Below are 26,437 nucleotides of genomic sequence, written 5' to 3'. Positions count from 1 at the left end.
TTGCGACCCACCTGCTTGTGTGGTATCGGTAAGATCGTAGTTGAGCCCAGGGTAGTCCCTCAATTTCCTGCCGCTAATATTCAACATCCCCGAGCATACGGCATCATCCAAAGCGCGGTCCAAGCTCCGGGCAGTGTGTAGCTGGTGCTGATGCTGTAGAAGGCCCGGGTTCCAGTGAGGTCCGTTCGAATAGTGATGGCTTTGAAGAGCCGTTACGGCTCCCACACCTCCCTGACTCGCCGCCATTTTCATAAGTGAAATTATTCTTACAATAATAACAGAGGCCGCTTCTCCGCCCATGCGCATACGGCATAGACTGGAGACTGTTGGGGAAGGGCCTTCAGGATGGGGCGGGGGGAAAGCTGTGTGTCCGAGGGCAGGTACAGATTCGTTGTGTAGACACCCACGCCTATTTTTGTCGGTCTTTAGATATGTTATCCTGCTCCTACAGGTTTCGGCTGAAAGCAATATGAAAATAACGGCGTCTGAAATTGTGGTTAGGCTACATTCTAAATTCTGGCCACAGGTTTGGCCATGCAATAGCCACATTGTAACAGCCACAATGTGCGTGGTGTGACCATCAACATGGTTGGAATGCAATACGAATGGCTTCGGTCTAAATTAAAATCTGAATTTGAGTGCCATTTCACCATCCCTCTCTCTCTTTTTCACTGTCTCACTGGCGACGCCAAGTGACGACGTTGCTGCCACCACATTCTTAGGAAGAAACCAAGTAGAATGTATAGACCTGGGGTAGCCTAGCCTACTACTACTACTAGGCCTACTAATAATAATAATAATAATTATTATTATTATTATAGACTAAAAATAGCATAGGCTACACATTGATCAGAACCTAATGTATATTTGCTTGGCTGTCGATTCGAGGATGTCGGGCAAGAAAAGAAAGGTGGAGGACATCAGAAGCTATTTCAAGAAACAAAGTGTAAGTCATAATATGGTGCTAGTTCAAGGCATATACTTCGTTGTTTGGTACAGATTTAGTTTACAGTGCTATCTAGGCTATATGCTGGGTTATAGGCCTATAGCTAGAAGTATGAAAAAGTCATTATCAGTCAAAACCACCGACTTATATTGTGGGCCCAGTGAAAAATGGCAACTGTCAGTAATTTCCTCTGCACAGACTTTTCGGGTTATATTATGGTTAAGGTTAGCCTACTGCTAATACACTGCACATACTTATTATAGCCTACTACTCTAAACCACCTTCTGAAAACAACTGTCTACACATATTTTTTGCCATGTCTATGCACCACCTACTTTATATATCACATTGCACTTGTCTGCTTTTTTGCACTCCTGGTTAGACACAAACTGCATTTTGTTGTCTCTGTACTTGTAGCCTACTCTGCACAATAAAGTTGAATCTATAAAACTATCTAATCTAATCTAAATCTATTAGTCAAGCTATGATTAGGTTACATGAAAGCTTAGAATAAGTGCATAAACTAGGCTAATAGGCCTAATTCAAGTTTATCATATCTATGCAAGTTTATTTGAACTATGCTAACTTAACCCGTTAAAACATAGGCTAAGCCTACTCTCTCTGGACGTTTGCTACGGCATGGGCTATTTTCGTCTCAGTTATGCAGTCAGTCCCATGCACAGCGCTTCTGGATTGGGTAACGCGTTTCACTTGGACAGTGGGATCAGCGCGAGCGCGTTAGTTCTGCCAGCTGTCCCACATCTCAAGTCGCCGACCGCACCAGGGGGCTTTCGAATTAGTCGATAGGTTGTCAATATAGGCCTCCAGGAAGCATACGGAATAAAACTACCCTTTACATTTTCCATCGGAGAGGAAAAGTTTTGTCCCCGCGGAGATAGTGACATTGGCACTGCCAGTCCCAAGACGAGAATGGGCGACGCGAATGAAAACCAGACTGAGCCAGAGCCCATGCCGATGGAGGAACCAGACTCTCGAGACTCTGAGAAAATTGACTTGTCACTAGGTTTGTAATCTTTCAGAGAGAGTGGCATTACACTAACAAGTATGGTGACAAAGAAATAGTTGCCTGTAATTTCCTACCGTTCCTTAACATAACCCTGGCCTCTGTCAAACAGATTCAGCAGCTGTCTTTTGCTGTGCAACACCAAAGTCAGACACTTTTTCAGATATCTCTTTATCGCATGCAGTGTTTGAAATTATTTTTATTTCTTTTTCAGCGCTAAATGCTTGACCACATTTTACTGAAACAGTGTAGGCTATTATCAGGTCTCTCACTAGGCCCGTTCCGTTGTTAATAAGCTTGGAATACACAGCCTCTTGAATTGCTTGCACATGTCTATCATTCATTCGGCCCTAAAATAACCGGAAGCTCAGTGATTTTTGTGATAAAAGAAACATCCCACTACTCTCGTCTGTGTTACCTGTCATTTTTCCTAAACAAAGTTGAATGTTAATGTTTTCTCTTTTAGATGAAATCATCAAAAGGAACAAGAAAGAACAGCGAGAAAATAATAAGGCTACAAGGGCCAAAAATAAACGGCTGGCAAACAGAAACAATGTTCTTACGAAATTAAACAAAGTTGGTCAGCAATCAGGTGCCTATCAATTCCAAGGTAAAACAACAGATACTTAAATGTAAGGACTTAAATGGAATGGAATATTTAGTTATTTCTTTGAAGTCTCTCTTTCTTCTCTCTCTCTCTCTCTCTGTGTGTTGTGTGTTTGATGTATACTCATGCATGTACATTGGATGTAAGCTATAACTGCTCTATTAAAATGATTGTATTATGGTGTTGTAAAGGACCCTACAGGTCTGGGTTCACAGGGACAGCTTTCCGAGGCTTCTACAGGAGGAGAGGATTTGGTTTTAGCAGAGGAGCCTTTCGTGGGACAGGAATAAGCCCACTGAACAGAACTGCTCTGAATGACAAGGTTGGTCATATGAAAAGAGATGTTCAACATACACTACCGTTCAAAAGTTTGGAGTCACTTAGAAATGTCCTTGTTTTCATCATTAATGTTGGAAATGACTGTTGTAGAAATAAATGGCTGTAATTCATACATCTTTAATGTAATATCTACATTGCCCATTTTCAGCAACCATTCATCCAATGTTCCAAAGGCACATTCTTTTACTAATCTGGTATCATTTTAAAAGGCTAACTGAGAAAACATTGGAGAACCCTTTTGCAATTATGTAAGCACATAATGTCTGAAAACTGCTGCCCTGATTAAAAAACAATGCAACTGATCTCAGCTGGTATTCTGTCTATAATGGAGTGGAATGGACATTTCTGTGACTCCACATTGAACAGCAGTGTACACTTCAATGCAAAATAAGTTCAGCAATTTCATATCCCTGCTCTTATTCATATATTGTGCAACATAATTCATGTTATCCTCACAATGTTTAAATCATCTATGCAAATTAATTACTCTATAGGTCAGGCTGACATGAAATGTAATAAATATATGCAATGTTTGTCTTTTGAAGGCTGCTGGACAGTTTGATCAGACAAAATCTGCATTCAGGGGTGCTTTTTCTCGACCATATCGTGGACGAGGACAAGCTTTAGGAAGGTAAACTGAATTAAAAACATAGCCTAATGGACCTGTGTGTATATGTGCATGCGTGTGATTATTTGGAAGAACTTAATGTGTAAACAGAATATATCAGTCGGACTATGTTTTGACTGATTTTATCAATCTTCTCTGCCAATCAGGGGAAGGAATACGGCACAGTTCCAGGCAAACACCAATGGGAGGGGAGGCAGGCCCTTTGTCTTGAATAGAGCAGTAAGTGGGCCAATCTATCTATATAACATTGTACAGTAGGGATCAGATCTTTGCTCACAAAGTACAATTTGTCAATATCTTTCCAACAATATTGATATTTCACAATTCAAGAAAAGGTGTGGTATTTTACTAAATAGAAACAATGTAAAGTTCATAATGCCAGCCAGTAACCATTTAGACAAGTTGCTGTGGTAATTGATTGCTGAAAGTTGTTGGAGTTGCAAATTATTGCAAAGTATAGGATATATACTTTTTTGATCCTGTGAGGGAAATTTGGTCTCTGCATTTAACCCAATCGGTGAATTAGTGAAACACAAACAGCACACAGTGAGGTGAAGCACACACTAATCCCGGCGCAGTGAGCTGCCTGCTTCAACGGCGGCGCTCGGGGAGCAATGAGGGGTTAGGTGCCTTGCTCTTCAGGGCACTTCAGCCACGGCCCACTGGTCGGGGCTCGAACCGGCAACCATTCCGGTTACAAGTCCAGAGTGCTAACCAGTGGGCCACGGCTGCCCAATTTGATGTGTCAAATTGCATTTGCAAGGCTTTAGAATGTTCGGATCTCATGCCTATGAAATGTTAAGCCAAGACATGGCATCATGGCAGAGAATTGGTCAGTGGAATCCAGAAAACTACTCATGAATGATGCTCTGAGAACCTGAATGTTTATGAACAAATTTGTTTTTAACAGAAATGAGTAAAAATAAGATGGTAATTCCCCATGTTGATTTCCTTGTCCCACCGATACTGTACAGTACACATTTTCAGGCAAGATTGAATCACATTAAACACACACGGAGGGAAAAAATAGATGAAATGTAATTCTATTGGCTACCTAAGTGGATGTGTGTGTGACCAATTTCATGATAAGCCTATTTACTAATGTGTATATTGAGTCAAAAATAACGGTAACAAATAATCAAACACAGAGCCTTTGCCATATCTGTGAGCATTTCTAAATTTGTGAAATTAAACATGAATTACGCCCTGGTCAAATAACCCTGGTGTGACCCAGGCCATCGGGGTGAGAAGTGTAAGTTTGTTATCTTCTTCCCCTTCTTGTTGCCTCTTTCCCTAGTTCCCCACTGCCAGAGGAAGAGGAAAACTGGAGCGATTTCAGAAAGTCAGAGGGTGAGTGTGAGGTCAACAAAGTGTGACTCAGCATAACTGCATGAGAAAACCGTGTGTAACATCACAAGTGTTCTTCAATGTCTTTATCCCTCTTGTTTAAAGCTGGAATAGAGCGCCCTCTGGTGGCTCCCTGTTGACTGTGTCACTACCCAACTCAAAAGCTGCCAGCGAACCCAGGTGAGTCTAGGTTCAGAAGTGCATCAGTGTTTCCATATATTTGTGGAAGATAGAGGGACGAATAGAGAGATAACATGCAGGTATGATATTAAGTATGAGATTAAGAGTACATTCCTCTTCTACTCTAATGTGTGTAATATTTCTTAACAATCAATGGGTTGGTGAAGACGGAAGTAGTTGCAAGCAATGTCACTGTTTGCTCAATAACAAGAGCGTTGAAGTTAACTCTGCTGGTTAGTTACAGGGACAGTAGAATTTCTTTTGTGTAAAGGGACAGAAAAGAAAAACGTTAAATACAGAACTGGTAGCAAAACCAAGTGAACAAGGCTGGCAAGCACATACAAGACCAGTGGAGACTTAAAGGGCTTTGTAGCAAATCCAGCCACAATACTTATGTCAGATTTTGGTTTTCATGGATGATCACTGAAAGGAGCTGTAAATGATTTTTCTGAGGCAGCTAAAAAAAAGGCAAGCCAGTAGTTATGGCTGAGGCACTCACAGACTACTTGGGGTCATGGTAGGACCTGAATTGATATGTGAAATCTTGTCACTGTGTTTCTGGAGTGGTACTTGTTGATGTCGTTAATGTAACATCTACCAACCCATCATGAGTGTGGGTCCAGGACAGCAGACACCACTGGAGGTGTCGTGGGCCTAATTCTATGTAACACCAATGAAGGAAGGTGCCTGCTTGATAACCCCAGTGAAATGCTCACGAACATTGCTCGTTGAATCTCGCCTCATATTGCAATGTGAGATAGGTTTGGTTGTTGATTGCCCACTGTGGTTAATCCCTATATACAGCAGCACACTGTGTGTCTGAAATATGTCCTCTGTCTTTTTCATAGAGTGCGATCAAACGCAGAGGGGTCATCAGAGACTGGCGGTCCTTACCCCCAGCCCAAAGGCATTCCTCTCCACTTCAACTTCAAGGCAATGTCCAATCAGGTGCGTCCTATTTTAAGGAGAGGTCAACAACTCTGGCATATCATTTTCAATATTTGACCTCAAATTAAAAATTAAGAGACAGTTATATGCTAAGAGCTTTGGTGCCACTGTATCATCTTTAGAAATGCGAGCATAGGTTACACCCCAATTATAATTCTTATGCCCAAGTATATGTTCTTGTTGCACATTTTACTGCCATGTGCTGTTATTGCGAGTAGATCACTCAAGGGCAGGCTTCTCAAACTTAAGTAATAGGCTACTGGAATTTCTCTGTTCACTGTACAATGTGATGTAGCTCAAAGTGATGTATATGTAATGTGTTGCAATAAGTTGAGGGTATGATAAGCTATGTGAAACATACAGAAATAACGTGTCCAATTATATCATAAAATTGCCTAATAATAAAACGTATCTCTAAATCTCTTTTCACTATGCTCTTCTGCATTCCACCTTGGTATATCACATTTATTATTCCCATGTGCTGTTTCTAAAAGTATTGCAATTTAGTTGGTGAAGAAATCTTCTCGAAATATAATATACAGTAGGCAGAATTCACAGTATCTAAACCTGACCACTCAGAGCATTATTATAAAGTTGGCTAAGTAGTGTTTTTAGTTCTACAGTGTCTTTTTTTGTTTTATGTTACAACAAAACATTCTCTAATGCACAATTATTACTTTTTACATTTACTTTTTCAGACGGCTGTGACTCTGAACGACCGATTCACCACCCTGAATATCTGGAGTCGAGGCCAAAGGCCATGGAGAGGTGACGCCAGAGGAAGGGGTCGTGGACGAGGAGGAAGAGGAGAAAGAGGACAAAGAGGAAGAGGAGGGGCAGTCAGTAGAGGAGGGGGAATTGGAAGAGGAAGGGGGGTTGAAGGAGGACGAGGAGGAAGAGGAAGAGGAAGAGGAGGGAGAAGTAACAGAGGAAGAGGAAGAGGTAAAGGAGTGAGAGACGATCGGACTGTCACCCTCCAGTGATTAGCATAGAGAAAAGTTTCTGCTCTCTTGTAGACCATACACTCTCGAAAGGTTGGAGGATAGATCTGCCTTTGTGTTACTGTAATTGACCAATGAAGCCTCTGAACGTGGCAACCAACCAAGTGTTTGAGAAGGATGGCCGATTCCATGTAGCAGTATTCATTTAGAGTTCAGGATGTAGCTTGTTGTCAAATAAATGCTTTTTCTATAAGAACATGGGTAGAGTGCTGTGCAGTGTAAGGAAAAAGTTAACCAAACCATATACCTGAAACAAGCAAATGAAGTATGCATCAAACACAACTGAAAAATGTTTTCTGAAGTATCTCGTCTACGGTTTTGTCATTTAAGATTTTATGGTAGGTCCAAACTACAGATATCAGAACTGGTAAAATTTTAAGAAAACATTTTGAAATGTCTCAAGAGGACAGATTCAGTTTTATACATGAACTTCATGCCTCATGTTGATAATTTTGCTAACTTCTGTGAAGAGAGGGGAAGACTTCAATGTATTTGGCTTTAAATGGAGTTAAAAATGCTTGCCAACAGTCGTATTTTAGTTATTTTTCTTTTTTTTTAAACGGTTGATCTTTGATGAATTTATTGTAAATATGGACGAAAATAAAAGTATTGCTGTGGTAATTGAGTGGTTCATGTCCAGTAGTGAACATTATTGGCAGTTTTTGCAGTAGCCTATAGGCCCATTTTATTCCAAATATACTAAATTGTCCTAATGTGGGACACTGCCTAATGTGGGACACCTAAGCTCCAGTGGGTGTGGCTCGTGTCAATGTCAGTGAAACATGGGAAAGCCGCTGTAGGGTCCTGTGATCAAAATTGGATTATTGTGTTGCCCTCACATCGTAGCCTAATAGCTACAGACAACTGAAAAAAGCAAAACATTTCCCACATTAGGGCAATCCACAATTTCCCCCAAGCCTACAACAGCAAAGCTCAACAACTGCACTTGAGCATATGGAAAAATACTGTCAAAGGCCTAGGCCCACTCATATAAGTTATAATATAGCACAATCTCAGGCCTTTGGTCTTTGATGATTTTATTGTAAATATGGATGGAAATAAAAGTAGCCTATTGCAGCAGTTTGTCCAGTCCAGTCCAGGCAACCAGGCAGTTTGCAGTTTAGGCTACTTCAAATGAAAAAGAAGGACTTGGCAACAAGCCCACCACTGTAAGCTCAATATAACTGCACTTGAGCATATTCGTGTTTCATCTTACTTTTTTTCCATGGAAAAATAAAAGTACACTGCTATCTAACTATCTGTTATGCATACTCGCATACGTTATAACCTAATTAAGAACAATCCCAGGCCTTTGATTTTTCCTCCTCCCCTTCAGCCCCAGCTAAGCATTGTCTCTCGTTGATTGGTTTGAGGGCTCTTGACGTCACTTCAAGTGAACCCAACATGGCGGATCAATAACAAACGCACTGTCCATATTCTCGTTGTTGTCAGCTATGTAAGTAGTAGTGGTTTTGTGTGTTGGGTTTGGGAAACATGGGAGTTGCCAGCTCTTTTTTTGTGGGCAATATGAAATGCACATAGGCGTTCCGTCGATCGCAAAAGTGCAGTTAACATGGAAACCTAATCAGGGAGATAGCCATGTTAGCTAACTCGAAGGCTGTGGCTAGCGTGCCATAGGTGCCGTGTGGGCTAGCTAGCAATCTATGCTGATAGCCAACTGAGAGTGGTTGGGACCACAACTAAGCTAGGGTAGCGTGTGTGATATTGTTCAGAAGAGACGTAGCAATAACAATTGTCCTATGAGTTCTTCTTAAAGTTAATTAAAATTCCTAGCTACGATAGTTTTCTCCATTGCATGGTTGGTGTGTTTAGTTGGTCTGTTTCTGAAGTAATTGTAGCTAACGTTAGCTAGCCATGTTTGGTTGTTGCACTGCAAGGTTCATTGGAGATCACAAAGACTAGTCAATTGACATCCTAGCTTTGTTGCAATGGTGCTGTTACCAGATGAGCTTCCAATATCCACGCATATATACTTTCGTGCACAATTGTTTGATAGCGGAAGTTAAGAATGCCATTTTCAGCTAGCCAATGGCATGGCGAGGAAGGGTTGTATTTCATGCATGTGGTGGTAACATTACAAGCAGTGTTATAGACAGCGATAAATGGCTGCTATCAGAATCACATGGCAGAACCAAACCTTCTGACAGTACTTAGACTCATTGAATAGTGGTTGATGTCACACAACTTAGAACATGTTTGCAGAAGCCATGGCGGTGAAATAGTGCTACAATTGCTTTTATAGTATAAATGGCAGGGGTCTTACTGACCAATAATAACTGTTTCATCTGTTCACTGCAGTGGGAACATGGCAGACAAAAAAAGCAAATCCGCTGGCGTAAAAAGATCATTAAGTAAAAGAGAACAAGATGAAATGAAGAAAAAGGTGAGATGATATTACAACTTTCCACAACTGTGCAGGATTATTGCTCGGAACCAGAGATCAGAGAGACACTGCTGAAAGTTCACAACTGATTTTCCCTTTGCCTTTTTCTTAATGCCTCCCCGGCATTTGTTGATCTCCACAGGAGGAAGAAAAGGCAGCTGAAGTTTTTGAAGAATTTTTGGCCTCCTTCGACAGTAACGATAAAAGTGGCGTGAAGACTTTTGTCCGTGGTGGAATTGTGAATGCAACAAAAGGTGATAGAATTAAGAAATGGCATATTTCAGTTTATAACCTCATAACTATCCAAACATGTGCAACATGTGCTATTGGCAGTTTTCATATGACAGTGTCATTATAGTGGAGTAACACATGGTTATTACACAAAGTCTGAAGACGTTTATCTCAAATATCTGTCATTCACTAGGTTTGCCTTCTCCAGTAATATCCAGTTTATGAGCCGACCTTTTAGGAAATGCATCTTAGAGACAAGTTACAAGTATACTACTCTGTCTATACAGTATATAGTACTTCAAAGCAACCACAGAGCATGGTTTGACTTGATGGCAGCATTGATGAGAGTGTAATTGCATGGAGTCTGTGTGAAAGGCCAGTGCCCTTTGCATTAGATTGCTCCTCTAACTGGTTTGATAGCGTTTGACTTCTTTTCTATTACAGAGGAGCAAGCAGCTGAAGTGAAGAAGAGTAAGCTCTACAGACCATCCACAAAATTTTCATCTCCAGGTTCCCAAAATGCTGTGCCACCACCACACTCTCCAGATTTCAGGAAGTCTGTAAGTGATGTTGAGAATGGTCACTGTGTTAATACACACATACACACACACACACACACTCACACTCACATACACAGAGTTAAGGATATGTATAGTAGAAAATGTCTGTTTGCTTTTTACAGGCTGTCAAAAAGAAGACAGAGGAGAAGAAGAAGAGTAACCTTGAGCTGTTCAAAGAGGAGCTGAAACAGTATGTCCTTTCGTGCTCTTCATTCCAAAGCATTCGTCTGTGTCGTTATGCAGTCCTGTTCTGAAAAAGAGAGTGAGGTGTCGATCCGTTGCCTTTGTTGTCAATCCTTTGTTAGAATCCAAGAAGAACGTGAGGAGCGATACAAAAGGAAGAAGGGGGATCCAGGTACTAGCCTCCCTGATCTGGATGCACCTCTATCACGGAGATCAAGTAAGTCCAAATTCTTTCATTTACAAAGTTTCATGTCCTGTTATTTAAAATCTGAGATAAAGGCTTAATTTGACTGAAATTCTTATTTCACCCTGACAGTATTTGATGATGATCCGGCATTGCCTAACTCAACTAACCTTTACATTGGCTGTATAAACCCAAAGGTAAGTACAACAGCTGAAGAATCATAGTAACCTTTGTGTAATGCATCCATACAATGAAGGACAGAAACACTGATTCGCCAATCAGAAATTGTCGTAGAAGCTTCTTTCCCAAGTGAAAAAAATGCTGCTTGTTGAGCTGCCACAGGCCTCTGCCAAGGTCTTTTCAGGACACTACAGAAGGAAGTTAGATTGCCTGCACAACAGATGTGAGCTCTCTTCTTTTTTTCTTCTTCTTCTTCTCTCTCTCCCTCTTCCCTCTTGTCTTCTCCGGCGGAGATGAATGAGGAGATGCTGTGTAAGGAGTTTGGAAAGTACGGGCCCCTGGCCAGCGTAAAGATCATGTGGCCGCGCACGGACGAGGAACGCACACGCGTCTCCAACCGCGGCTTCGTGGCCTTTATGACACGCAAGGATGCAGAGAGGGCTATGGCGGCACTGGACGGTACAGAACTACATTTTTTCTTTTGTTTTTTGCCTGTTCACTTAAGGTCAGTGTAAATATAAACAAAAAGTTGACCTATGCTGTTAAGGGTTACAGGTGAACACTATGTGTTCTATATCTACAGGAAATATCGGGCATGCTTTGTTTGCTCAGCTGGGCTACTTTGTGTTCATAATTTCCTATTCTAGAGTTTCACAGGGTGTTGAGTTTGCTTCCCTTGAATTTAACAGTGCTGAGATGTCGCACTTCTGAAGAAGATGACACATGGGCTCTAATTTGAAACTGCAATTGCGCACTGCAGATTGGTTTCAGTGCTTAGGCTATCATGCAGTGAGAACAAGTGGTAATGCCAATATTTGTTCATGTATTGACACAGCTCAGGGTGAAATCAAGCATAAATTTGAGTGTGTGTGTGTGTGTGTATGCCTGTCTTGTTGAGCGTCACAAATTACAGCCCACTGACTTATTCAGAGGCCAACTAATGACAGTATCAGCGGTTGACGTAGGCTAAGACAACACTGGAACTGTGTGCAATTTCAAAGATTACCCAAACAGACTGAGGCTCTCATATGGATAGTGACACTGTGAGTTTCTTTGGAAAAGTGACTGTACTGTGCCCACAGACTCAAATGTTGTTGTTGTTGTTGTTGCCGCCTTTGCAGGTAAGACGATCATGGGCTTTGAGATGAAGCTGGGCTGGGGCAAACCGGTGCGCATCCCTCCCCAGCCCCTCTACACACCCATCGGGGTCCTTAAGACGTCCACTCCGCCCCCACCCTCCGGCCTGCCTTTCAACGCCCAGCCCCGCGATCGCTTCCGCAACGACTTCACCAAGCCCTGGAGTCGCTCCAAAGACGAGTTCGAGAAGGTAACCAACCCTCGCCGCCAGTCTGATCGCGTCATTGGCTGTGTGCATGGTCCTCTAGTGGATGGAATTGTCTCTAGCAGGGTCTGTTTGAGGTTTAGGAGTTATAGTTCAAAGCCAGTTAATGCCTGGGTAGCATTTGGACACGTTTTAGTGTTTGTTTGTTTCTAGTTCATGTCATTTTTGAGTAGCTTCACTAAAAAGGCACCACAACCATCAGAGGATAAAGATGCTGGACATTGATTTAAAACTCGAGCTGAGACTGGGAGCTGCACATGTAAATAGGCTTTTGAGACGGTCTGTAGGGACAGCACTGCTATTTATGGACCTACAGCTCCGAGCTTCACTTCTCTTACTGAACTCCAGTCGCTTTATCCTGTGATAAGTACAGGACCCTTTTTTGTGAAACTACTTCAGCGCATAGACCAAGTACACAGATGGTTTGTACAGGAATGTTATCAGGCAGACAGCGCCAGAGATACACAGCTCTATCTAACTCTACCTCATTGACATTTAGCAGCTGTGCACTTACTATTAGCTCATTAGCTCAGACTTTTTTTGTAACAACAACCAGTATATCCTCAGACAATTACAGTGCACAAAATAGTAGTAACTCAAAGTGGATACATTTTTTCCTTCTTCTCACTGTAGTAACCAGTTTCACTACTACGAATGACTGCAACGGTGGTATGGTTTGTTCTGTGCTGTGTGTATCCTGTAGTGTGTCAACCTGTATATATACTCACTTTGTTTATATCTTCACTATTTGGTTTGACTTCACGAACAGACTCTGTCCGAAGCCGTAGTCAAAGTGGTTATCCCAACAGAAAGGTACACACTCTCTCTACTCCTACTACTACTGCTACTACGACTCCAAAAGCCTACTCTCTCCTGTCTGAAGGGAAGGACTCGGGGGGTGGGGGGCGATGGGGGTTAGGCTACCAGAGATAGCACACTCTTTTAGTAGTGCTGCTGAATCACAAGGGGGCGTATTGAACTGCTACAGGAGGAAACAACAATAGCTACAGGGTTGTTTACTTATTTATTTATTTATTTATTTATTTTTGCCAGGTCAGGACTATGTAATATTGCTGAGGCTCTTCGGGGATGTTTGACCTGTTCCTCTATTTGTAGAAAAGCGTCTGCATTGTTACATTCATTAATTGGCCTAGATCAGAATACACACGTTGTTATTAAAAGTGTACTTGTTTGGCTACAATATCTCGTGCCTCCTGAAATTAGCTTAATAGCCATTGTCATGCCATTACATTGAAATGCAATGCTAAAAACTAAATTTGCTGAAAGTTACTAGCATCCATTTCACAGCTTTGAGTATACTTGTACTGTGCTGTATATTGGTACACCCGTCTGACCTAAAAGGAAAGTCTTAATATAGCCTATAATAATTAGTTGCGGTCTTTGTCACCTGCAGACTACTGATATGCCAGCACAGTTAAATGTGTGTGTTTATATGTGTTGGAGTCAACAAGTGAGTTTTGTTAACCTTTAAGTCTTCCGCTTTATTATTGTTGTTCGTCTCAGCCTGTTTACCATAATATATATATTCACACTTGCAACCACACGCATACATATATATATATATATATATATATATATATATATATATATATATATATATATATATATATATATATATATACACACACACACACACACACACACACACACACACACAGTCCGTACTGAGACATCATGACAGTTTTTTGTAGATCAGAGATACGTAGTAGCTAATAGTAGTAAGTGACGTAGACCAAGTCAGTAGTGGTCTGTCTCCATATGTCTGATGTGTACTATAGACCGGCTATTTCTCAGGGAGGGCCTGGCTCTGCAATGACTTAGACTGTTTCTGTTCACACCAGTGCAAAAAAACCTTTGCATGTCAGCTTCTCAGAGAGATGAAGGGATGAACTAACACCAGCCAGCCCTTTGCTGTGTATGTGCAAAAGCTTAGAGGAAATTATTGTTTTTCCCCCCCCATTGTTTATGTGCAACACTATAGGAGTTGAATGGAACACTTCATTAATCCTATGTTACTGTTTTTTGTGCGTATGTTTGTTTGTGTGTGAGTATGTGTGGTTTGTGTGTGAGTGTGTGTTCATTCATAGTTAGGCAGAAGGGTGAAGGAGAGAATGAGTGGCAGAGTGAGACAGACAATGGATGAGAGAGAGAGAGAGAGAGAGAGAGAGAAAGAGTGAGTGAGTGAGAGTGCATAAACAGATGTGTTATGGGAGGATGAGGGGGTGTGGTGAGAAACTGTGGTCCCCAGCTTCATCCTGTCTCTCTCTCGTCTGCAGACACCTGTTAGGTCTCATCCACAGAATGATAGAGTTTGTGGTGCGTGAAGGGCCTATGTTTGAAGCAATCATCATGAGCAAAGAGAAGAGCAACCCAGACTTCAGGTGAATTGCACACACACTCTCTCACACACACACACACACACATATACACACAAACACACACACACGCTGCACACAGAGTATACATATGGCATATGACTCACTAGAGTACACCCACCACTGCATGTAGTCATGTCCTTGTCTTGCGTCTGCTTATACGTGTACTCCATCACTAATACACTAAGTCCATTTGTCACTCACTCTTATACATTTTACTTCCAATGTAAATACTTGACACGAGCCATATATTTGAGTCCAAGATATTCCTCTCACGAGTGTTACCGTGTCGCCGGTTCATTGTTGTAAGTGTTGGCTGTTTGTCTCCCAGGTTTCTGTTTGAAAATAAGAGTCAGGAGCATGTGTACTACCGCTGGAAGCTCTACACCATCCTGCAGGTAAGACCTACTCCTCTGCCCCCGCTGGGCTGTTTGCCTTTCACAGCTGTGATGACTTGTCCCGGATCCCAAACTGCCATGCAAATTTCTCTTGCTTAAAAAAAAAGGATGCTGCCTGTATTTGTATTGTGGATGATGTTAGATGCAGTCATAAAGGTGTACACAGCCTGTGTAATTGAACGAGTAAGCGCAAAAATTGTATTGCTTGCCAATAATAATAATAATAATAATAATAATAATGCAAATTAATCCAGGTTCCTTTTGAGACAACTTAAACATTCTTCCAGATATTGTGCAATAGTATACGTGATCCATTGATGTTTTCCTAGACCAGCTCCATAGTCCACCATAAACCCCTAGACCAGCTCCATAGTCCACCATAAACCCCGTAGACTGTTGGGTGTGTGTAAGTGGGAGGGTAACCGGGGTGATTTGACAGACTGGATTTTTCCATCTTCTCAGGGCGAGTCCCCCGGTCAGTGGCGGACGGCAGACTTCCGCATGTTTCGCGGCGGCTCCATTTGGAGGCCACCCCTCCTCAACCCATATCTCCATGGTGACGAGGAGGTGCTTGAAGACGAGGTGCCTGTGACGCAAGAGGAGGAGCTGAGGAAAGGCCAGCTGAAGAGCGAGTGAGTTCCAAGGGGAGCAGTCTTACACACTGCCCAGCACTCTGGTGCTGGTGTCTCTGTCTCTTTCTTTTAAAATGCTCTCTCACAACATATAACAGCTGTCTAAGTTCTGTATCGTTCCTATGGTAACACAAACGGTTTGCGTTGCCACCGTTCCACTGCCGAACCATAGGAAACCTGCCGCTTGCCACTGGTCAATGTGATCCCCGCCTTAATTCCACTTTTAGTCAAGATTGTTCATAGCAAGGGTTTAGAGATATGACCATGTGACTGTTTGTAACACGTACGCTAACTATGACCAATCACTCAAAGTACCAGTCAGGTATTTCTGTCTTATCCAATCAGCTATGTAGCTATGAAAGCACCCACGCTGGCCTCGCAGATAAGTGGTCCTCCATGGGCTAATCACCTCCTCCGCGTCCCCACAGGCACCGGGAGCAGCTGGAGTCTCTGCTGCAGAGGATGACTCCACGGAGGGACGAGATAGGCGACGCCATGCTCTTCTGCCTGGAGAAAGCCGAGGCTGCCGAGGAGGTGGTGGCCTGCATCTCCGAGTCCCTGTCCTTAATCCAGACACCACCGCAGAAGAAGGTAGGTACACACACACACACACACACACACACACACACACACACACACACACACACACACACACACACACACACACTCAGACAGACTCACACACACACTCAGACAGACACAGACACACAGAAAGGGCTTTCAGATATAATCTCCGGAGTATATGCGGAGGTTTGTCAAACGGAGGTCCTACCCTTCGGATCATTCAGATATGATGCTAACCTGCGGACATTATACAGACCTATGTGTGAACGACATACCGCCAACACATTACAGAATCTCCGTGTGGTTGTTGGGGCTTGGCAATGTTTCTCAAGAGTTGCAAGGGAGATATGGGAGCATATTGCACCTCTGTTTTGTCATCCGCTGTCACAGCTGAGAACCACCGAGGCCATCTTTTTGTTTACAAAATGTATGCATTATGTAGGCTAAAGAAGAAGAAATATGAGTCTGGCTAATACTTGAAGTGGTCGACAAAGTTAAGTACAACTGGGTCAGCCTTCGCATACTTGAAGCTGACCTACAGTATTTGTATGTGTGCTTCAAATACACATGTATCTGTTTTCAACGTTATGTAGCATAATCACTTGGCCCAAATCTTGGAGTGTTGGAGAGAGCATGCACAAACATGTAGGCTTCATTGTACCAGCCAATTCAGTAACTCAAGACTTCAAGGCCATCATATACAACATTTTTAAACAACAAACAAAATACTAACATAACAGTGAGGTGGTTCGTTTTTTCATAGTTTATTTTTCCAAAAGCATCCTCTCCCCATGTGTCTATTGCATTTATGTAAGGAGCTTGGAACAAAGTTGTGTTTTCTTCGTTTTCATTTTCTCTAGGCATATTTATTCTCAACAAATATCGGGTTCAGCAGTGAGGTCATGAAAAGGCTATCAATGAACAGAAAACCGACCGTGTTGGCTAACAATTTATTAAATAGTCTACTCCTGTTATTGTCGTCAACGACGTCGTTGTAGGCTACTGCCTTTTCAGCGCCTTCTGCTTATGATTTGGTCTTTTGAATTCCTTTGGCCTTGCCATGCGGTTGTAGGCTACCTCAACGTGCCTTGCCATTCCCTTCATGTGTTCTATCACAACGCTGTCTGCCCTCATGGACAGTAGCTCTGTGATGTCTGCGTCTTTCCAGGTCGGAGATTTTCTGGACAGCACTATGCCACTCCATCATGACACTGGCATTTAAGTCAGATTTAAGTGCCCCTGCCACATGGACGCATGAAAGAAACGTCATCGACACACCCTTTCACTAGGTGTGAATTTTAACCGCATGTTCTACGCTCCGTTCTACTAGGAGGGGAGCAGTAGAACAACCGGCTAAGTTCTGACTTCCATATGACCGTTTATGTTGTTCAGATATACGGCCCAACCGTTTAACATCCGCCCAACCGTTTAACATCCATACAGACACAGAACCTCCAGACAGTCTTACAGACAGCATGTCTGAAAGACAGACATACAGACAGACACAGACAGACAGACAGACAGACAGAGACAGACAGACAGACACAGACAGACAGACACAGACAGACAGACACAGACAGACAGACACAGACAGACAGACACAGACAGACAGACACAGACAGACAGACACAGACAGACAGACACAGACAGACAGACACAGACAGACAGACACAGACAGACAGACAGAGACAGACAGACTATATGCACAAAGAGTCAGTGCTGTGATCACTGCAGAAGGGGTAGAGCACACATTCATGCGCAATTTCAATTGGCATGTGTGGACAGTATGCATATAAGTGCAAATGCTCACACAAGCACACATACATGTAGCCAGTGCATGCACCACTGCAGGAAATAGTGCAGAGATATTAGGCCATCCTTAAAAATATTTTTGTTTGCAGTAACAGCCAAAAAAAATTAAAAATGGTTCGGTAGGTAGGTCAAAATTTTTTTTTTCAAGATTCAAAGTAAAAAAAAAAAAGTACAATTTTGGTCATGGTGATTACGTAGGAATGAATTTACACAAATGTGCATATCGTGGCGTAACTGACTGGGTCTTCAACCCGTGCCTTCAGTAGCACCATTGCAAACCTCATTCTGATGCAGGTTATATAGACCAGCCTTTCTCAAACTTCTTTGACCTGAGGCCCGGTCATGGCAGACTTTTGGGTCATAGGGCTCATCTACATGTACCCAGAAAGAAGGCTACAATAGCTCTTGGCCACGTTATATTGAAATTTGACTATACAATACTCAATGCTATACAGTGTATTATACAGTCTCTGCTCTGTTTCTAAGGAAGTTCAAAAACAACGTCGTTCTATTAAGTTTAGTTAAATAAATAAATAGCCTTCCAACAGGTTGAAGCGGAGCTTTGATACCAACGTTATCGATTAGTTTCAGTTTCTCTCGGCGCAGACGCCGCATTGAATGAATGCTCATACCACCACTTAATTGTAGGGCTCCATGTTTAATGACATCGATAGCAGAAGCGTTTGTTTTTTTTTTTTCGTCGATCCAGCGGTTTCTTGATCAACTGCGCAGCAAATTATCAGATGAAGCACGGGCCTAATTTCCTCCCGACTCCAGCGGACCAGCAGTCTCCATGTTGCGGACCCATATTTTGAGAAATGCTGAATAGACCACAACCAATTTCAATACTCCGACAGGGTCACCGTTAGACTAAGGGGAGAAGGGATGAGAAAAGATCTGGCCACAGTTCTTCCAGAACCGTGCCAAGTAAAAGCGTTATCAGTTTGTGTGAATGAAACGAAGCGTAGGCCAGAGTGTGGCATGCGTAAAACCAATGGTGTAGAGATGACGCCACAGGTTTTTTTTTTAAGTGAGCCACGTTTGCATGTAGGCAATTTGTATTCATAATACTTGGGCCTACTAAAATAAATATTATTTTATTGCATTTGTATTGGTTGTTTAGAGGAAAAAAAACAATCGGTCGGTATTAACGCAAGTTTACAACCGGCAAGTCGGTCGGACTAAAAGGGGAAAAAAATAAATATTTGGGTCGGTTCTAAATTGACAGGGTCGGTCGGGTTACAGCAAACGAAAATATTTTTAAGGATGGCCTTAGTGCATACACCACTGCAGGAAATAGTGCAGAGATATTAGTACAGGAAATAGTGCAGAGATATCAGTGCAGGAAATAGTGCAGAGATATTAGATATGAAGTCCATACTGGAGCTTCTGAATAAGGTGCAGAGACATGCACAGAAATGACATTCACATAAAGTGAACACACCATTGATGAAGCATACACCACTGTAAAAATAATGCACTGTGATCCACTCTCTTGCTTCCATATAATTTCATCACCCATGCAGATAGACAGAGTCTTGCATGCTCAGTGTTGGATTAAAGGATTCGTGTGTTAATTGAAGCTTTTGATATCGAATGTTATTTCCTGCTCAGCCAAGTGATATTTTAATTGCTGTCTTTCATTTTCTCTGAACAGGTTGCCAGATTGTATTTAGTCTCTGATATTCTTTACAACTCCTGTGCCAAAGTTGCCAATGCGTCATATTACAGAAAATAGTAAGTATTAAAATCAGTCTCATCACCAAAGCATGGAAGATGAATCAGATTCCTTAGGCATTGTGCAGTCTTTGATTGCTAATCCATCTGTTTTTCTTGTTTTTCCATTTCCTCTAAATTACCATCAAAAGCTTTGAGTCCAAATTGCCCCAGATATTTGGAGATATCAGTGAAGCCTACAGAAACATACGTGCCCGTCTGCAAGCTGAACAGTTCAAGGTGCGGTCTCATTCTTAATAAAGGCTGTGTTTTTTTTTCCCTCTCTTGTTCTTAATGTTGAATCCCATATGCATTTTTGACTCTCTCTTCTCTCCTCCACCTTTCTTCTTTCTCTGTCTGTCTCATGGTTGGCCTCTCCCACAATAGCAAAAGATCATGGGTTGTTTCCGGGCGTGGGAGGACTGGGCCATCTACCCAGAGTCCTACCTCATCCAGCTGCAGAACATCTTCCTGGGCCTGGTCAAACCTGGAGAGGAGGTCATCGAACAGCCAGAGGTTAGCATTCAGAACACACACACACACACACACACACACACACACACACACACACACACAAGATACATATTATGGTGGAGGAGGTCATAGAACAGCCAGAGATGAGCATGCAGAACACACACACACACACACAGACCCACACAAAATACATATTATGGTGGGATCCATATATTGTAGAGTTTCCAGAGAAATTACCAGTTCGCTGACGCAGAGCAGTGCCTGGCAAGTTGTTTAGTCTTTCTGTTAGAAGGTCTACAAATCTGTTGTCCATGTAGGGGCATTTTATGTAGAACACAAACCCACACACACATACACACATTAATTGCTATTGTGGTTTGCCTAAGCCCTTCATCACCTGAGTGTTTACTTCCGTCTGCTATATCAAATTGATTGTGTCAGTGTTTATTCTGTGACAAAGCAGACTGCACAAATGACCAAATGAACAGAGGTACATTTGATTTGATACTTGGGGATTTCTCCAATCTTCTGTTCACTCTTCTACCCACTTTTAATTTGTTTCTGTGAGTGATGTACCAGTGCTTAGTGTGAGTATTTGTAGTGAAGATTTGGTGTGTGTGTGTGTGTGTGTGTGTGTGTGTGTGTGTGTGTGTCTGTCCATTGTGGGGCAGGTGTTGTGCTGATGTAATGGACCTTGGATGCATTCAGCCATCTTTTGTATTCAGTGCTGTGTTTGTTTCAAATCAGTTTATCTTCTATATGAGCCTGGGGGAGAGCTGTGCACTTTGGATAATTGAGTTCTGGGTAATTGAAGTATCAGTGTGTAGATGGAGAATGGCTCTTTCACTTCAGCAAAAGTCTGGGTCTCCTGAAGGAATAACAACCAAACAGGCAAGCCGAGGTTTAAAAAGTGGGCCATTTCTGCTGTCTCATGAAGGGTACCGGATTTCTTCTAACATCTCTCAGGAAATAAATGTTGTGTGGAACATTGAGTGTCTGGATACAATATCTGCAGTTTTGAAGCAGTGCATCCTGGGTAAGCTGGAGTCCAGCAGTTGCTGTGACTGACTGGCTCTCTTCTCAGCAGTCTACTTCATCAGCGGTGATTTAGGGGGTTGAATTGTGCAAAATTGCGTCTTTGTTGGAGCCCAAGTCAAGCAGAAGGATTGTGTTGTGATGTGACTGCTGAATTTTCTCTCTTGATGGGGGGGGGGGGATTGTGTGACTGGCTGATTAAATGAACTGATTAAGACGTGGGAGTGCTGTGTGGGAGGTTGTTGAGTCGTTGACTTTTTGCTGAGACTGGAGTTTGGGAGTGTTTTGGTCATTAAGTTTCCATTAGAGACTCGGCCGGGAGTGGGATAGTCTCATAAACCTGGCTTGACTCCTGGCATAAAGCTGGAGCCATATTGTATTGTCATTTGGTTTCGGCACCGTTTGGTGTCAGTGGAAAGGACATGCAAGGGACATGGAAGGGAAATGTTGACATGCAAAAGTGTCTATCCACGGGGGGGTAACTGAGTGTTTGATGGAACAGCAGGCCTCTGCTCTGGACCTGGATGGAGCTCCTTTGGACGGAGTGCCACTGGATGGAGTGCCCCTGGATGGGGCTCTCATAGACGGGGCACCTTTGGACGGGACGCCATTGGACGACCTGGATGGATCACCCATGGGGTGGGACCCTGCGTCGCTGGACGGTGTACCTGTGGATGACATTGATGGTGTCCCCCTGGGATCGTCTATAGATGACATTGATGGAATGCCACGTAAGTATATGCAACCCAAATTCCTAAAGGTGTGTTTTTGTTTGTGTATGTGTATTGATTACATTTTAGTAAAATTTCTAAATATCAATTATAGTGAACCATGTGTTAACCATTATGCCTGTCCTTGTCTCTTTGTGTGTGTGTGTGTGTGTGTGTGTGTGTGTGTGTGTGGCTGTTTATATGTTGAACGTTTTTGTGTATGTGTTTGCGCTCTCTGTTCCAGTGGATGAAGGCACAGAGCGAGGAGTCCCCCACGCCAGAGTGACTTTGTCAAAGTGGGAGCGAGTGGATGATGGAGAGCCTCTGAAGAGCACAGATGCAGACAGCAGGTAAGGGAGGGCCTCTCTCTCCCTCCCTCTCTCTCTCCCTCCTCTCTCTCTCCCTCCCTCTCTCTCTCTCTCTCTCTCTCTCCTCTCTCTCTCTCTCTCTCTCTCTCTCTCCTTCTCTCTCTCTCTCTGTCCTCTCTCTCTCTCTCTCTCTCTCTCTCTCTCCTCTCTCCCTCTCCCTCTGTCCTTCTCTCTCTCCTTCTCTCTCCCTCTCCCTCTGTCCTTCTCTCTCTCTCCTTCTCTCTCCCTCTATTTTTCTCTTCCTCCCTGTCTCTCTCCTCAATCCCTTTTCCCTCTCTCCATTTCTTCTCTCATTCTCACTTTCACTCTTCCTCTCTCCTCCTCTCTTTTCTCTCCCTCTCTCTGTTCATCTTCCTCTAGCTCGTGGCTCTAATAAACTGCAGTGCTGGGTCCAGCTCCGGCCCCAGCTGTAAGCCATTATGACATGATGGATGAGCCCTGTGCTGGATGCAGGAGGAGTTAACCTTTAATCAAGTTCCCTTAACAGCTGTGAAACGAGAGGGAGACCTTTTACATCGCCCCGTTTATTCATCTCCTCATTTCCTCTCTCCTTTCTTAATTGCTTTCATATCTCTCTCTCTCTCTCCCCCTCTCTCTATCTCTCTATCTCTTCCCCCTCCCCCCTCTCTCTATCCCCTCTCTCTACCCCCCTCTCTGTCTCTCTTTCTTCCTGGGGAGAAATATGTGATTTAAAACAATAATGGTTCTGATTTTCAGTCGATTCTTTGTGTTTGTCTCCCTCCTCCCTCTCTGCACTAGAGATGGAAAGGACGGGGAAGGGGAGTCAGACGATGACAGCAGTGACAGCTCCTCCAGCCCGTCAAAGTTTGATGCGGCTGACTTCAAGAGCTCCGTCTCCAGCTTTGAGCTCTCCGAGAGCAAGAGGAGTAAACTGCGTGAACTGGAGGTTAGCAGCCAGCGTCTTCTATCGCTGTCTCACTAAACAACATATTCCTCGCATCTCTGAAGCATCAGATTTGTATTTAGTGTTTTGGAGCTGTAGCTACATCAAGTATAAGTATATATACTCTTTGATCCCGTAAGGGAAATTTGGTCTCTGCATTTATCCCAATCCGTGAATTAGTGAAACACTCGGCACACACTCAGCACACAGTGAGGTGAAGCACACACTAATCCCGGCGCAGTGAGCTGCCTGCAACAACAGCGGCGCTCAGGGAGCAGTGAGGGGTTAGGTGCCTTTCTCGAGGGCACTTCAGCCGTGCCTACTGGTCGGTGTTTGAACCGGCAACCCTCTGGTTACAAGTCCGAAGCGCTAACCAGTAGGCCACGGCTGCCCCTCACATCACACCATTTAGGTAGATTAATTCAGATCGACTTCTAGGTGCTAGATATACTCTGTATACTAGGACAACCAACAAGTAGATCGAAATTCTAATTACCATTCCATGTCAATGAAACCGATTTACTGTGTTTTGTTTTCGTTATGGTCACCACTGTCCAGATAATTGTGTTTGAAGCCAGGATGAGGTGTTCGCAGTAGAAGGATTTGGTTTGAGTATTCTCCCTCTCTTTCAGGTGAAGGTGATGAAGTTCCAAGATGAGCTGGAGTCGGGGAAGAAGAACCGCAAGTCGGGCATGAGCGTCCATGAGCAGGTCCAGCACTACAGGAACAAGCTGCTCCAGAAGGTCAGTGCTGAGGTCAGACACCTCAACCAGGCCTGCCGTGGGGGTTGACTGTTGGGGCAGAGCTGGTCTAACCTGACCCTAGCCAGATGAATTTCGTTCCGCTTAGCTCCGCCTAGCTTCACTCACATCCATCTGGGACCTCTTCCATTGAGACTGATTTCTGCAACCGACTTTATGGTTCAGCCAATCAAGGACGCAGGGCGGGAGTTTCATAGATGTGACATAGCGTAGAAGCGACTGTGAGACTGTTATTAGCGTCACGGGTTGGCTTCGATGTGAGTGGTTGAAGTAGCACGTCAATAGATGACGGACAAGTGGCTAATTAAATCATATGCAAGCATTTTTTGATTAGGCCCAGCCTTCTGAAGCAACACTTCAATGGATCGGTTCCAGATAGATGAGTGGAGCTAGGCGGAGGGAAATTCATCTGGCTAGGGTCAGGTTAGAGCTGGTCTATCGAAGGAGCAAATAGTATGCCGGTTTTGGAATAGTATGCAGGGTTTCACCGGCTGTCACCTCATGCTTACTGAGCTCACTCAAAGCAGTTGGCTCAGTGGGTGGTTGAAATACAGCCTGCTGTTACAGTTGGATAAAACCTATGCTATTTGCAATAAGGGCACTGTGATGAAAGTTTTCAGGATCATGAGAAAAGTTTTCATCACAAGGCTTGAGCACATGCTATTTAATGCTTAGCTTACTGGAATTTCAGACGTTCTAAATGGCTTGCAGATGTTCTTAATACTCAGCACACAAGCCAGCGGTTGTTCTAAATGCATAGCGCATGAGGGTTGTGGTCTCAAGACGTTCTAAATGCAAATTGACAGGACTTGTGGGCCTTCTCAAATCACTTCAGGTGTTTTACTGCACCTGTCTGAGATAATCAGAAAGTAATGAAGCCATTAGTAAAATCATGAGCAAGGAGACCTCAAACACACCGTGCTGTCTACTTTCCAGCAGCAGGACACCGAGCTTATAACTGGAGTGGAAAAAAGCAATCAATGGTTTTAATTTGCAGCAGTCATCTTGAAATGAGCTTGATTAATTCATACAGTGTAAAAATGTACCGCAGTGTGTTATCATTGCTTCTCAAAAGCAGTTCAGCTCTCCTAGAGAGGATCATTTTAGCTCTTTAATTAAAACTCATCTATCATGGCCATCTCTTCAAATCTGGAACTCCTGTGGGTTTGATTTAACGTTAGCTAAATTAGCTGGGTTAAGTCCGGCCTACTGGTTAGGCAGTGGTTCGGTTACAGCCCATACGTGCTTGAGGAGTGCAGTGCACTGGACTGGACCTGAGCCTGGGTTTTGGGGGAAGATCTGATAAGCAGACGTGACTGTGATGGATCTGGCCCTGATCAGGGATCAGATGCGATGACGGCAGACGCTGGGCAGCCTCCGGCTCGAAGTTCTTCCAGAGTCAGATGCTGTCTTGGATGGGGGGGGGTTTTGTTAACATCCTGTCCTCGTTCTGTCGTTTCGGTTCTGTCCACAGGAGTTTGAAAAGGACGAGCAGGAGAAAAAAGAGAAGTCATCGCAGAAACCAAAGGAACGGTCCAAGAAGGAGGAGAAGAAGGAGCGGACGGAGGAGCGGAGCAGAACGAGGGAGAAGGAGAGGAGTAAACGGAGCGAAGACCGCGAGAGGGGAAGAGACTTGGAGGACAGGAGAGAAAGGTACGTCTTCACCTTCTCCTGTCCTTCAAAATGCTCGTGAGAGACGGCACATAGATTTTCACGAGGTTTACCGTCCATTTCACATCTGCTTGTGTGGCTTCCAGTAGGTATGCTGATGTTTTTTTTTTGCACTTTTCCTGTGGTTGTGCCTGTCTTAGGACAAAGTCCAGGTCTCCCAAGAGGTCGAAGCGTTCCCGCTCCCCGTCACCTGTCCGGAAGTCGCGGAGGTCGACGTCCCGCTCGCCACACCGTTCTCACAAAAAGTCCAAGAAGAACAAACACTGAAATTTGACCCCTGGACCTTGGCCCCTTAGCGGACACATAAGCTTCCTATAGAGGGCGGGGTGTGTGAGTGGGTTTTGGTGGTGGTGGAGGAGGGCATCAAGGGACAGATCACTCTGCCAATCATCACTCCGACAGCCCTTCCCCAGCAGTACCACACGGTTGCCTCCAGTGTCCCACAGTGCTCCGGGAATGGACCGGTCCTCCCAGGCCTCTCTTCGGTTTTGATGATTTCCCACAGTGCATCACGGTTACCTGGCCCCAGCCCACCGCCTTCATGTCAGTGCTGCTCCAGCTCCTCTCCCACCCCACGGCTCATTTTTATAAGACACAGGTTCCCATGTTGACTGTACAGTTCTCTTTTTTGTGTTTTTATTTGTTTTTATTTGGAATGTTAAGTGCTATTATTATTTGTCTCTTAAGGTCTTTTGAATGAAAGTGGAAAATGTTGCAAGATTGTTCCCCCAATCTTTACATTAAATACAAAAAAGATCTTGGATAAGGGGTGTGCGTGTGTAAATTTGTAGAAAAACAGCTTTATCTGGCTTGTCAACTGAATTGGGATACCAGCTTTATCAGAGGCACAAAAAGGCAAAGGCTTGGACAAGATAAATGCCCATCTTTCTGG

At 43.5% G+C, this 26,437-nt stretch overlaps 2 protein-coding genes across 7 annotated transcripts in view; one reads left to right on the top strand and one right to left on the bottom strand.

Moving 5' to 3' along the window:
- Nucleotides 1-279, bottom strand: part of lrch2 (leucine-rich repeats and calponin homology (CH) domain containing 2) — a 77,461-nt gene extending 77,182 nt beyond the window's left edge. For 4 of the 5 annotated variants that reach the window (XM_048231138.1, XM_048231147.1, XM_048231156.1 and 1 more), the window contains exon 1: nt 12-278. In XM_048231138.1, coding sequence (XP_048087095.1) covers nt 12-252 — 241 coding nt within the window. In that variant the 5' untranslated portion in view covers nt 253-278. Of the gene's footprint in view, nt 1-11 lie in introns of all 5 variants that reach the window. The other variant, XM_048231174.1, reaches the window with a different exon arrangement.
- Nucleotides 280-8,387: 8,108 nt separating this feature from the next.
- On the top strand, nt 8,388-26,308 carry zgc:163098 (uncharacterized protein LOC100037380 homolog). 2 transcript variants are annotated; one of them, XM_048266679.1, is made up of 23 exons: nt 8,388-8,476; nt 9,340-9,424; nt 9,567-9,678; nt 10,100-10,215; nt 10,338-10,405; nt 10,521-10,615; nt 10,715-10,779; nt 11,056-11,221; nt 11,884-12,089; nt 12,874-12,917; nt 14,402-14,506; nt 14,832-14,898; nt 15,361-15,530; nt 15,959-16,121; nt 19,564-19,643; nt 19,775-19,862; nt 20,010-20,138; nt 21,637-21,862; nt 22,086-22,191; nt 22,969-23,116; nt 23,746-23,856; nt 25,349-25,527; nt 25,686-26,308. In XM_048266679.1, the coding sequence occupies exons 2-23, from the start codon at nt 9,347-9,349 to the stop codon at nt 25,810-25,812; spliced, it is 2,649 nt and encodes an 882-aa protein (XP_048122636.1). In that variant the 5' UTR covers nt 8,388-8,476; nt 9,340-9,346; the 3' UTR covers nt 25,813-26,308. The 2 variants fall into 2 exon arrangements, with proteins under 2 accessions (XP_048122636.1, XP_048122626.1); XM_048266669.1 differs by having other exon boundaries at nt 21,634-21,862.
- Nucleotides 26,309-26,437: the final 129 nt, after the last annotated feature.

The sequence above is a fragment of the Alosa alosa genome, chromosome 2 (assembly GCF_017589495.1).
Source record: "Alosa alosa isolate M-15738 ecotype Scorff River chromosome 2, AALO_Geno_1.1, whole genome shotgun sequence".
In the NCBI taxonomy this organism is placed as follows: Eukaryota; Metazoa; Chordata; class Actinopteri; order Clupeiformes; family Clupeidae; genus Alosa; species Alosa alosa.
This window is presented reverse-complemented; position numbering and strand designations above follow the sequence as displayed.

What these genes read in the sequence shown, in the direction of transcription:
- zgc:163098 (XM_048266669.1), top strand. Translation starts at nt 9,347, where the DNA reads ATGGCAGACAAAAAAAGCAAATCCGCTGGCGTAAAAAGATCATTAAGT. An exon ending in ACCTCTATCACGGAGATCAA is followed by an intron (nt 10,616 to 10,714) that starts GTAAGTCCAAAT and finishes TCACCCTGACAG; the next exon opens with TATTTGATGATGATCCGGCA. An exon ending in TGCAAGCTGAACAGTTCAAG is followed by an intron (nt 19,863 to 20,009) that starts GTGCGGTCTCAT and finishes CTCCCACAATAG; the next exon opens with CAAAAGATCATGGGTTGTTT.